Source organism: Panthera pardus, unplaced genomic scaffold, assembly GCF_024362965.1.
Source record: "Panthera pardus isolate Hobbes unplaced genomic scaffold, ASM2436296v1 HiC_scaffold_1, whole genome shotgun sequence".
Taxonomy (NCBI): Eukaryota; Metazoa; Chordata; class Mammalia; order Carnivora; family Felidae; genus Panthera; species Panthera pardus.
In genome coordinates, this window is record NW_026526654.1 from 73,157,442 (window position 1) to 73,171,473 (window position 14,032).

The window sequence follows — 14,032 nt, forward strand, 5'->3', positions numbered from 1 at the left end:
AGTACATTCTGCTCACCCATCTTCCACTGCTTATCTCAACTTCGCCCTACCCTGTACCTCCCTTTCTATTTGTCCGTTTTCTGGAAACACAATGATGAGATATATAAAAATACTGCAATTATCACTGTTCTAGAAATAGTTTTAATATGTTGAGAAAACCATGTAAAAAGACAAATACACCTTTTTCCCAGAAAACAAAGGAATTCACTGATGGCAAGGTAGCAATCTTTTCTTCACAGTGGAAATAAATTATATAAAATTTAAGCTCTTGATTTATATCATACTTTATTTTTTTATCTTTTCTATATCACACATACTCATTGAAAGAAAAAGACTGTGAAAGCTCAGATTCATACCAAAAGAGGTAAGTAATTGCTCTGCCTCCAAAATAATCATATTAATATAAACAATTATAAATTTCAGACAGGTGAACAGGCCACGTTCTATAAATACTAACACATTATACACTGCATATCATATAAATATTAGTTTTATCTTACTACTTTGAAAAATATTTTAACTTTGTCCATTTTTTCCTTATGCTTCAGTTTTCTTGTTTGTAATTTAGGGACTGACCTCTTTTTATAGATTTGCCAGAAATTAAGATATTTTGCTAGGAAGAATTGTCTTTGAAATCTTATCAACAAAGTAGTGAGATTTATTTTTTTGAAAAACAGGTGATTCTGAATCTTACTCATAAGTAAAGTTCTAAATTCAGAGCCCCATCATTCTCTGTGAGCCGTCACCAGGGGGACAGATACACCGTCAATGAACAATTGCTACTCAGAATTTTCCCGCCTGCGTTAGAGCAGGTCATTATTTCTTTGGTTTGAACAAGAGATAAAATTTGTAGTTGGCTGGGTTTAGAGCCCATATTATGTAAGAAGTATCTATCGTTAAACACTAGACTTATAGGCATATAGGATGCCTGTATTCCTAACGTCCTTTCGAAGTGCTGAACTTCACCGTGAGCTCAGTCCAGGGCGCACACAGAGAGAAATCCACCCTGTTTAAATTACTTCTCTCTCTTTTCCCACTTTTTGCTATGTGTATATTCCTGCTCCTCAGTTTAAATATATCCACTCACATTAGTAACTAATAAGAAACCAAATTAATCTTTAGGTAAAGAGACGTTATGTCACATCTTCATAACTAATTCTTCAGTTTCAACAAGTTTCTTATGTATGATTAATTTGGAACTGATGTCGTAAAGAAAACTCCCTCAAACCTCTCAAAGTTCTTTTCTCCATACATTTATATTCCCGAAAACTGCTGAACCGGGGAGGTGGCTTGCAGAGAACAGAGCATCTCTACGTAAGGGGCAGATACAGAGCAACATAACCCAGGTCAGCATGAAATTACTTCCTGTTATTGTGACCAAAGAAATTATCGAGACCTACAATGAAATGATACAAAGAGAATCATAACCGTCAAATTTCAGAGCAAAGAGCACCAACTGAAGAACAAGAACACCTTCCGAGTTTTAGGGGGAGGCGATATTTCGCTGACACATTCAAATAAGAGGATCAGGAGAGAAGTGTCTGCACTTGCTGTGGCGATCGGTGTAGAATGCTCTCCGGATCTTTGTATTCGTTGACTGGATTCATCACAGCGGCATACACTTCCCCATAGGCTCTGCAGACTAATTCTGTAGATTGTTTTATGATCTGCTCTCTAGTGATAAGCAAACAATATGTGAACACACACCGGAAAGTAAAACACTAAGGATAGTAAGAAGCTTCATATTTGAACCGATGCATTTCACTTTCATAATTATCACATACATACTACAAAGAAATTATTGTACAACCACACAAGTTACTTACTTTGGTTTGGGAATAAAACACACTATTTTATATTCGTTATTTATTCATTGTTGCAGACGGGCAGGGACTATGTTCACAGCTGTATCTTTATGATTACTAAACAAGAAATGGAAACTGTGACCTATCATCAATGTGCTGATTTTGCAAACGTGACTGATAACACGTTAACCTTGAAGAAAGAGGCTTATAATTATTCATACTTGCCAATACTTCAAACCTCAGAATAACTTACAATATACTGTTCTTTCACACACACACACACACACACACACACACACACACACACACACATATATACTGTTATCTATACTGTTATAAATATACTGTTTAGCTCCTACACTAGTAACCACATTTTAGATTTCACTTATATTGCCGGCTAAAATAATGTGACACTTGCCTACAATAGGTAACAGCATTTTCCACAAAGATCATCTCTACATAAGCATATAAAAGAATAAAACCTTTAAAAAAATTTGTTTTAATCCTTATTTGTTTTGAGAGAGACAGAGTGCAAGCATGGGAGGAACAGAGAGAGAGGGAGACACAGAATCAGAAGCAGGCTCCAGGCTCTGAGCTGTCAGCACAGGGCCCGACACGGGGCTCGAACTCACGGACTGTGAGATCATGGCCTGAGCCAAAGTCGGATGCTTAACTGACTGAACCACCCAGACACCCCTTTTATTTACATGTGTTTTAATAAAAATAACGTACAGATCTTTAAATGTCCAAATAAATTTTTTAAAAAATCTCTTTCAGTAAATATATACTAACTCCAAGTGATTAGAAAGCATTTTTTAATTTTTTTAATGTTTACTATTTTTGAGAGAGAGAGAGAGAGAGAGACAGAGTGCAAGCAGGGGAAGGGCAGAGAGAGAGGGAGACATGGAATCCGAAGCAGGCTCCAGGCTCCGAGCTGTCAGCACAGAGCCCGACACAGGGCTTGAACTCACCAACCGCAAGTCCATGACCCGAGCCGAAGTTAGACACTCAACTCACTGAGCCACCCAGGTGCCTCAGAGAATAAAAGGTTGTAAAAACTGAAGCAAATTTTTTAAAAATCTGGCCAGAAAAAAACAGCACTGGGTTCATTAAATCTGCATCAGCTCTCTCTGCGTTTTCACGACATTTACTTCATACCAGCCTAAGCTACTTCTATTCCTGTATCACTGTATCTAGTGATAAAAACAGGGTTTTTTTTCTGATTTTCACAACTCAATTTAAAGATGCCTTTCAAGCTTTACTCCCAAACCTCCTTTTCTAGTTGTTTCTTCTTTCTGTCAGTGGCATGGCCACGTTTCGTCACCTCCATTCAGACCCTAACGAACTCTTGTACGGAGTACAGAAAAAACTCCTATCTGGTCTTCCCTTCTTGAGTCTCTTCCACATTCAATCTACGGTAAGCACTACTGCTAGATTAATCTTTCCCAAGCGTACCTTCTATCCTGTCCCTCCCCCACCCAGGGCCTTCCTTCAAGGAGCGTCAATGGCTTCTTTTGGTGCCAGAGAAGTCAAAATCCCTCACTCAGCCATTTAAAACCCTTTAGAATACCTTCCGTAGCACAACTCTAATCCCGAGGTCTGGATCATCAGCGCCCTGTTCCGATGGGGTCTCAGACTCTTGGTGGGGTGAAACAACCTGTCATTTCCCTAAAATTGCTAAAGCTTACATAATAAGAGTGGGTAGAAGAAAGTTACGCTGAGTAAATTCTCTGAGCAGAGTGGAGTAATGCTTCTGGCTATGCTACCTTTCCATTGGAAGGGAGGATGGTAAAAACTGGTTTGGAAATCTACTTGACCAGATGAGCCTTCCAGATATTTTTGATCTCTTAGTGATCATTCCTATAATTAACTGAACTTAACAACAATTGCATAGATATGATGCAAAACTATTTTCCATAAGTGAAATAGATTAAAAATACTATAACCTGGCATTTTATTTTATTTTTTTTTAACATTTATTTATTTTTGAGAGAGAGACACAGAGCACGAGTTGGGGAGGGGCAGAGAGAGAGGGAGACACAGAATCCAAAGCAGGCTCCAGGCTCCGAGCTGTCAGCACAGGGCCCGACGCAAGGCTTGAACTCACTAACTGTGAGATCATGACCTGAGTGAAGTCAGACGCTTAACTGACTGAGCCACCCAGACGTACCTATCAACTGGCATTTAAAAAATTTGTTAAATATGATACACATTTGATGCCCATTTTGCAACATGTCAAAAATAGATTTCTGATACAGTGTTTTTTGTTCTTTACTCAAAGCAGCAAGACAGATTTTTGGGGGGTGTACAAAGCATCCATTACGTACACCTCATATTCTAAAATCTATACTCAGTCTCCATTACTTATACCTCATACTCTAAAATCTATACTCAGTCTGTACATAGTGTGTTATTTGTACAACATAAAGAATACAAAGAAACAAGGCTATTCCCTCTCGTAAGAAATTTAAAATCAGAATACAGCACAATGAATATTAAATATAATTTTTTAAAATCCAGAGTAACTGGTAAATGTAGAATGAGTTGTTGAAAAATATAAAGTAATAAATTTTAAATTTAAATCTCAAGTCCAAATGATGAAAAAATTTAAATTTATTGAAGTTTAGTTGTAACCCAGGGCATGCTTCTATTTATAAGCTAAACTAGCTTACAAATGTCTACAACTCACAATGCAGCAGAAAAATCATTACAAATCTGCAATGGAGAAAACCAGAAATAAAGCAATACTGCTAAGACACAAATAAATAAAATCAAGACAATAAGACCAAGTAAGAGTTTATCATTTATTTTCAATGTTGGTGTTTGATAGTATAATATAGTTTCTCATTCCGCTCCTCAGTTTAGGAAGCTACCAAGATAGGGAAGGGATTAAAAAAATGAATACGGCTGTACTAAACAAGATAAGAGATACCAAAGCTCATGGAGAAAGGAAATCTTTCATGCAGTGGGGTGAATAAAGGGAAGGGGAAAGAACTGTTAGCCAATAGGAGAGAAATGCAATGGAAAGAGAGATTCTCCACAGTGAATCTGAGTCAAATCCAAACTGTAAAGAGCGGGGAACTGTGATTCATAACGACTCCCCATTCCTGGACAAATTTAAGAGTTCACTATCACTACCAAAGCCGGGTATAGACTCATACACTCACACTCAATGCTTTGTTTCCAGTGAATCATACACAGTAGAGAGAAAACAGTACAGTGATGGACATTATTGTCAGAAGACCTTGAATCTAGTCGAAGCTCTGCCACTTATTACTGTTGCTTTGAACAAGAAATTTAGCCTTTCTAGGACTAATTTCACCACTGTAAGGCAAAATATTGAACTTGATACTTACAAGATACTTTCAGTTTTTAAATTATTCCATTGAGGATTAAGAGCATTTTAATGATCTGCTGGTGAAAAAATAAAAACTCGGGTGCCTGGGTGGCCTAGCTGGTTGAGTGTCTGGCTCTTCGTTTTGGCTCAGGTCATGATTTCACGCTTGTGAAATCGAGCCCCGCATCGGGCTCTGCACTGAGCGTGGAGCCTGCTTTGGATTCTCTCCTCTCTCTTTGCCCCTTCCCCACTCGTGTTTGTTCTCGCTCTCTCTCAATAAATATGTATAAAAAAATAATAAAAAATAAAAAACTCTATGTGCCTATCTAATTTATACACATACGTACATATGCATACATACATACATTCCTCCCCCCACGTTATTTTGGGGAATTGGGTTTCTTAAATACTGATGTATAATAAGCATATCAGTTATCTGTACACAAAATGGGAGGTATCTGAGGTGCTAACATGGGTTGACTTTCTTGCCATTTTACTATCCCCTCCTCTTTATTTATAGTGCTAATTACTATGCAATTCTTATGTATCTTTTATCTTAAAAAGTATGTACGTATATCTGTGTATATATCTATCTGTTTGCCTGCCTGGTGTCTTGGTCCAAATTACTCACTAATATCATTTATAAAATACAGAGTCTCAAATAATGATGAATCATTATACTGACAATGTTTAAAATGGAAGTTTCAGGTATTCTCTAACTAAATACAAAATCACTGACAAATCATCTCAGTCATACGCTTCTGAAAACTCGGAACGTGCTCATCTGTTGATCACCTCACGTACAAAAGGGAGAAAAGCAGTACGTGTTTTCAGTAGCGTATGCTGAGCACTGGCGCGAGCACGGGCATTCACCTCGGGTCGCCCGCCACGCTGAATTCTGATCAGTCACAGCCAAGACCATAGGTGGTGAATGGAGGGTACCTTTAGAATTATTTCTACAGGTTAAAAATCTGAAGACGAGTCCTGCTTTTCACACATGCAAAAGGGCCAGTTGAAAGGGGAAAAAAGAAATATTTGGGTGCAGGCTATGACCATCTATAAAGTTAGACCGTGAACTGCCTTGGTCTCTTTGCCACCGTGAAAATCTCACAGGTGGTCACTTATCAGGTGGTGCCCTATTGGCCTGTGGACAGTTTAATAATCCCCACAGTGCAATTATAACTTTCAAATAATTAAAAACATGACTCACACAGATAAACAATGAAGGAATGCCAATGACTTGATGACTCCTTAATGAGGAACTACTAAGATGGTAAAGCTGGTTCACAGAACATTCTGAGGAGCTGGTCGTTATAGGCATTTGAAAAGGAAGGTTAGAATAAAACATGGCTTCGTGTCTCCCAGAGCAAAAAAAGACATAGGACACGAAGTAGCACGGGGCCTTGAATCATCAACAGTAAGCCGAGCATCAAACTATGATACATGCCCCTAAATAATTAAGTAATTCTCGAAGGGCCCGGTAACAATGCTTCAGTGTGACCCTGAAAGGACACGTTGCTCTCCCAGACCTGCCCTGCCCTATTTCCGAGTTTTGAAAAATCTTTCTTACGTTTAGAAAGTAGTTTGCTATACCAGTGTGTACATCAAAGGTAATAACCATGCAGTTAACTACTGGGAAAAAAAATTGGAAGGCGATGAGGATATTGTAAAACTGGAGGGAAAAGCAGTATTTTTCTTAGGCATCAGAATACCATGCACTAAGAAATTCAATGTGTCCAGTTATAAATGTTACAATGCCAAACAATTTATTATAAATGTCAGAAGTACTAATAAAGACTAATGTATAATTAAATGGAGATGCCACCCATTTTAAAACAGATTCACAAAACATTTAAAATAATTATTTAAAGCCTTTAGCCGTGATAAGAAATGAACTGCATACTTCCAGAATCAGTGAGCTTGTCATTAATCAGTACTTTAGGATTTTTGGTTGCCATAACAACATGACACAACTTTCATCATTACCATAAACCCAGCATTTCTAAAAATAGCTATTTCAACAGTCAGGCTCTGTGATCACTAAAATTGAGCTTTATTACAGAACCACAGTTAAGAGTGCAATCAAATGCATCACAGGAGAGAAGGTATTAACAGCTTAAGTCTTGGAAAACGAAAAAGAAAAGATGATAATGTATTTAGGAATCATAGATGAAAGAATTTTGATTTCTCTTTTATCATAATACCAAAACCAATGATGTCACAATGGATCAAGTTGATTTTTATCCCAGGTCAGCTTTCTGTCACTGACTGTAAAATTAAAGTACATTTTACATAAGACCAAACCCACATATCTCATGTAAGTGTTAACCTATCACATATGCAAATATTTTTGAGCTTCCTTTAAAAATAATCATATAATCTCAGGGCCCCTGTGTGGCTCAGTCGGTTAAGCGTCCGACTTCAGCCCGGGTCACGATCTCACAGTTCGTGGGTTCGAGCCCCACATCGGGCTCTGTGCTGACAGCTTGGAGCCTAGAGCCTGCTTCGGATTCTGTGTCTCCCTCTCTCTCCCTGCCCCTCCCCAGCTCATGCTCGCACTCTGTCTCTGTCAAAAATAAATACACTTAAAAAATAACAATATAATCTCAACATAGAAAGGACTAATAAAAATACAGTACAGGCTAGTGTTAAAGAGAATAGGCATTGGAATCAGAAATAGTGGATTCAAATCTTGGCTCTGCTTGCTTCTGTTTGCCCTTGGTTCAATTATTTAAACTTTCTAAGCGATGTCTCCACTGGAAAGAGGAAATCCTAATTCACGGGAGGATTAAGTGAAGTTAAAGAATCAATCTGGTTGAGGTGTTCAGATCGATTACACTGTAGGAGTTGGGGTGGGGCAAGGGTGAAAACAGAATAGTTCAGAAGCTAACGTGGTAATACAGGCACCAGTGACACTACCTTGGACCAGACTGGTGAACTGTGAAGATGTTCAGAAGTAACTAGAGTCTCCTCTCACATACTTTTTTCTAGGTAAACATTTAATAAAGTGGTTCTTTGAGAATTATGACTGAAGTTATACTGAATTTATTAGATTAACTGTATCGCATAACCAGTTGGAAAAGAATACCATGTGACTGTTGGAACGCTGAAAATCCACAGCAAAACTCACACTTCATGATGAAACATCCGAAACATTTTCATTAAAGTCCAAAGTAAAATATGCACACTCACTATTACATCTACTATTTACCTTGGAGTTCTTAACCGATACAATGATTTTAGTCATAAATACTGAAAAAAAATTAATAAAACTCATTATCCTTAGCTGTCTTCACCAAAAACTAAACAACTGATAAGTTAATAGAACTAAAATAGTTTAGTTACTTGGCCAGATTCAAAATGATCATATGAAATTTAGTACATTTGATATACACCAGCAATATCTAATTAGAACAGGTAATAGAAAATAAAAAAATCTTATCGTAATAGTCACAGAATTATTTCCTAGGAAGAAACCCGATAATATAGACAGAAGACTATATGAGGAAATTATAAAACTTTATTGAAAGTTCTAAAATATCTGAATAAACAGGCATACCATGTTCATAGATAAAAATATTCACTAGTGGATTATACCCATTTCTTTTTTGCTCATTCTTACATTAGCTTGGTGAATGTTTTATATGCACTTGAAAAGAATGTTACCTTCTATAAATGTGTGTGGTATTCTATATGTAGCAGGTTTGATTGCTGGCATTGTTCAGTTCCTTTACACCATGTCAGATTTTTGGTTACTTTTTCTAACAATTACTGAGAGGGGTGTTGAAATACCTACCTACAATTGTCAGTGTATCTATTCTTCCTCAATTCTATGAACTTATACTGCTTATTTTTTGAAGCTCTGCTATTAGATGCACATATTGACAATTATATCTTCTTCATGAATTGATTCTATTATTATTGTAAAACGTACCTCCTTATCTTTGGTATCTGTCTTGCAGTCTAATTTTTCCGATACTAATACAACTACTTTCGCTTTGTTATGATTTTACTTTTAAACTATCTGTATCCTTACTGTTAAGTGTATTTCTTATAGACAGCAGACAGTGGGCCATGCTTTTTCATCTAAGAATCGAATCTGCCTTTTAACTGAAGTATGCAGTTCTTTTACATTTAATATAATTATTTATAAGGCTGAATTTAAGTCTATCATCCTGCTATTTTTTTTTTTTTAGATTTTCCCCTTCTATTCTTTTCCCTTCTTTTTCTGCCTTGTTTTGATATAATTGCTTTTTTAGCATTCTATTTTATCTTGACTATTGTAATGTTAGGTAATTTTGTTCATTTGAGAGCTGGCTGCAAGGTTCAATCTACCTTCAAAAAATATTATTATATAATAACCTGGTAACATCATAAATATGTATTTCTACTTCCTTCCCACTCCATCTTTTGTGCATTTCTTATAAATTTCATTTCTATGTGTTAACAATTCCACAATTCACTGTTAGTATTTTTGTTTTAAACGGTCCACTACCTTTTATATTTAGCATTTTCTGTACTCATTATTCCTGTGTTGATCTGAGTTTTCTTCTGGTATTCTTTTCCTTGAGCCTGACAGACTTCCTTTATCATTCCCTACAGTGCAGTATACTAGTAATAAGTCCTCTCTACTTTTGTTTATCACAAAATGTATTTTTTGTGCGTTGAGTTTGAAAGATACATGTGATGAACACACAAAGTAGACATTTAAAGATGATATTCTATTGCCTTCTGGTTTGCACTGTTTCTAACAAGAAGTCAGTAGTATACTTCACCATCATTCGAATCCTATAAACAATATGTCTTTTTCCCTCTGGCTGCTTTCAAGATTTTTCTCTTTATCCCTGGTTTTCAATGATAAGATTATGGTATACGCTGGTATGGTTTTCTCTGCTGAGTTATTTAATAGCTTCTTGGGTTGTGGGTTCATGTTTTCCATCACATTTGGAAAAACTTGTTTCATTTCTTCAAATTTTTTCTGACTCATTCTCATTATGACACTCCAGTTATTATACCTACTTTAGTTTGCTTAATATTGTGCCACAATTCACTAAGGCTCTCTTCATCTTTTTCTAGCCTTTTAATGTTTTCTATCAGTGCGTCAGTTTGGATGGTTTCTACTGTACTCTTTTTAAGTTGACTGATCTTTCTCTCTGGGGTGTCCAACTGAGAGTTAAACCCAGTCAGTCAATTTTTCACTTTAGAGATTACACTTTTCAGGTCTAGAATTCTCAACTCTAAAATTCCCTATTTCTTCTCTCAGTATAATAATGTTTTCCTTTAAGTCCTTGAACACACTGTAACTAGCTGCTTATAAGGAACTTACCTGCTAGTTTTATAAATTGTCATCTGTCTGTTTCTATTGACAGATTTTTTCCTAGTTTTGGTTCCTATTTTCCCACTACTTCTTCTAAGTAATATTGCATTACAAATGCTACACGGTTGACTGTCTGTATTTATTGTCATCCTTAGGAGTGCTAAGCTTTGTTCAGGAAGGCAGTTGGTTTAGTTAAAAATCAGCATGATACTTTATACTTTGTTTTTAAGCCTTTTTGAGTATAAGGTAGGCTTTATGTAGGACTAGATTAACCTTTCTTTGAAGGCTTGGGCTTTCTCGAGTCTCTAAAGCATTGTGCAAGCTCCAGTTCTTTTTCAGCTTACAGGTTTCCAGTAGCTGTTCTTTTCCTGGTGGAACTATTTTCCCCCCAAACTTACTTTATTTTTATTGAGAACAGGTATTCCTGATAGTTAATACAGGTGGCTTAAAAGGAGGTAAAGAAGAAAAAAATTATTCTGTATACCTCTTTAAGTAAAGAGGAAATATTTCCTATAAAGGCATTATTTTTGACATTATTACATTATTTTTTTAGTATGTAAAATCAAGGAAGATTCCTGAATAAGAGTTCTCAAATCACATCTGATACAATAACATTCAGAAATAATTCTGAATCATCAAGAAAAGACAGAATATTTTACATATGTGTATATATATATACACACATATATATATGTTTAACTGTAGCTTCTGTATTCCAATGTCTAATATTTGTATCACTGAAAGGTGAATATTGGAGTTTGACACTGAAAAAAGAACATCTCTAATTCATCCCAAGGAAGAAAAGAAGGAAGAATTCCTTAAAATTATTTTCGTTCTCTTTTCTCCACTTTCTATACAACTTTGTTTCCTGGTTAAATTTATTCGAGAGAGACAGACAGACAGTGAGAGAGAGAGAGAGAGAGAGAGAGAGAGAGAGAGAGAGAGGCAGGCAGAGAGGGAGGGAGACGCGGAATCTGAAGTAGCCTCCAGGCTCTGAGCTGTCAGCACCAAGCCCAACGCAGGGCTTGAACTCACGAACGGTGAGATCATGACCTGACCTGAAGCTGGACACTTAACCAACTGAGCCACCCAGACGCCCCTCTGTAACTTTACTTCTAACTCTTATTAAAGCTTAGGAATGGGTGGGGCGGGGGGGGGAGTCTGTTAGGAGGTATCCCTGAGTCTAGGGACATAAACTTTTAAAGTTTTGATGGAAGTTGTCAAATTGCCCTCTAAAAAGATTGTACTAATTTATACTCTCGCCAACAGCATATGAAAATACCCATTTTCCCAGACCCTTTCAATTAGCATATAACAAACGCCTTACTGTCAGCAATCTGATGGACAGATATTCTCACTGCTGTTTTAATTTGCATTTTTTGATAATTATTATGTTCTATTTATTTGCCATTTGCATTTCTTCTGTGAACTGTCCAAACACACAGTGCCTATTTTTCTACTGTTTTGTCCTGATTTGTGGTGTTTTGTTTGCTATTAAGGATACTATATTAAGGATACTTTGTTACACAAATTGAAAATACTGCTCCACATTACGGTTTTTATTTTAACTTGGTTTATATTGTTGTTTTCTGTAAAAACAAAACCGAGACACAAACTTTAAAGTGTCATGTAGCCAAATTTGTTCCAATTTCTCCTTTATGGCATCTGCTCTACCTGCCATCCTTTATAAAACACATTAAAACTTCCCGCCATTCAGCATATTATGAAAAGAATAACGGTACGTTTTATATTTAGTGACGTCCCAAACGGCGCAACATTCAAATACTAAGATTGAAACGTGGTTAAATCTAAAGAACTACAGGTATTCGGTTAAAAAAAATAATTTAAGAAACACACACAAACAATCTGAGACACGGCATAATGGATTTTCTTTTATAATCTCTCGGGTCTTTAGAATTCCAGGTAAGTAGACAGTATGAGATCTTTTAGGATGATAAAATATAAAAGTAAAAAAAAAAATTAAAATCATTAGCTACACCTAAAATGATCAAATTTCCCAACTTTATGTCTGAGAAAAACTGATCTATCCCCTTGCCAGTCAATTCTAGTTGGCCAGTCTAATTCAAATTTTCCTGCGTGTTGAGTCAGAAGCCACCTCCTTGCTCTATTCACTGCTGCGGACGTGCCCTCCAGGACAACAGGAAACAAGTGTGCCTTCTCTGCCCTACAGCTCCCCTTCTGGTAACTGGAGTATTTTCTTCAAGTTCAATAGTTCGTTCCTTACCGTACTTTTTCATATAAATATTTGTGGGGCACCTGGGTGGCTCAGTCAGTTAAGGGGTGGACCAGCTCAGGTCACGATCTCACAGTTCGTGAGCTCGTGCCCTGCCATCAGGCTCTGTGCTGACAGCTCAGAGCCTGGAGCCTGCTTCGGAGTCTGTGTCCCCTTCTCTCTCTGCCCCTCCCCCGCTCATGCTCTCTCTTCTCTCTCTCTCTCAAAAATAATAAACATTTAAAAAATATTAAAATAAAATAAATATTTGTTCACATGTCTAACTGACCCAACAGACTATGATCTCCCCGAAGACAGTGCAAATGTCCTTCAAATCTTAATCCTTAGTGCCTGTTACACAGAAAGCATTTAATACACAGCAGGGCGAATGGAAAGGAAAAAAAAAAATGTTTAAAATTGTCTAATTTCCTACTTCCACGCAACTTAAATTTGTCAATATTTTCCTTATAATCAGGAAGGTCAGACAATATGATCCCTCTGTTTCTTCTAACCGTAACATTCTGAGATATTACTGTATAGTTCTTTGTCTTGAACACATTCCTGGTAAATAGGTGATACTGAAAAATTACAAAATATACCTAACAGATCCAAACAGTCTGTACAGCAGCTCATCTGCACGGCACAATTAATATACTATTGAGCTTCCACATTTTCAATGTCATTCTGACATGTTTATTACTTTGGTATTATGGCTATATACTTCCATTATAGTCACATCAGTTTTAAGAATCATTCACTAAGTAGAGATTTTGGAGCCGCCTACATGTAAGCAGTAAGTATGAGCAGGGTCGGGTCAGATCTCTTAGGGTGGCCGAGGCGTGAAAAAAGGCTGGTAACCATAAATCTTCAATCTATATTCTTCAATCTAGGAGAACGTCAATCTCCTATTCTTGAAATTTTTTTCTAAGAAATGTGCTTGCTGTTTTGAAACATATGTGAATCTTAACCAACTAGTTGAGACAGAAACACACTTACTTCACTGTGGCACTTAGGAGAAAGTTCAGCTGTGGCATTAACAGGCTGTCTGGGGCTGACAGGTAACGATCAAACTGAACCTAAATGAAACAGAGAAAGAGCAAAACATAAAGTGCGTACATCTGCTAACGGACATCTCAAATATAACCAGCTCATTTAAGGGTTAAATCTTAGGAAATATACCATAGTACAAATAACGACTTCTTTGTGATCAAATGAGTTATTTCTTCAACATTCTAACTAAAATTCCCTAAAAGTGTAAACTTCATTTTTTAAAAATATTTATTTTTGAGACACAGAGAGAGAGAGAGAGAGAGCAAGTGAGCGAATGGGGGAGGTGCAGA

General features: G+C 36.7%; 1 protein-coding gene across 3 annotated transcripts in view; it reads right to left on the reverse strand.

Moving 5' to 3' along the window:
* Positions 1-259: 259 nt before the first annotated feature.
* The window catches only part of COG6 (component of oligomeric golgi complex 6), an 80,061-nt gene continuing 66,288 nt past the window's right edge, over positions 260-14,032 (reverse strand). Inside the window, exons 18-19 of one of the 3 annotated variants that reach the window (XM_019447682.2) lie at positions 13,689-13,768; positions 260-1,674 (exon numbers count right to left, since the gene is read on the reverse strand). In XM_019447682.2, the coding sequence (XP_019303227.2) occupies positions 1,527-1,674; positions 13,689-13,768 (228 nt within the window). In that variant the 3' untranslated portion in view covers positions 260-1,526. Of the gene's footprint in view, positions 1,675-12,003; positions 13,603-13,688; positions 13,769-14,032 lie in introns of those variants that run through there. The other 2 variants (XM_019447684.2, XM_019447685.2) reach the window with 2 other exon arrangements.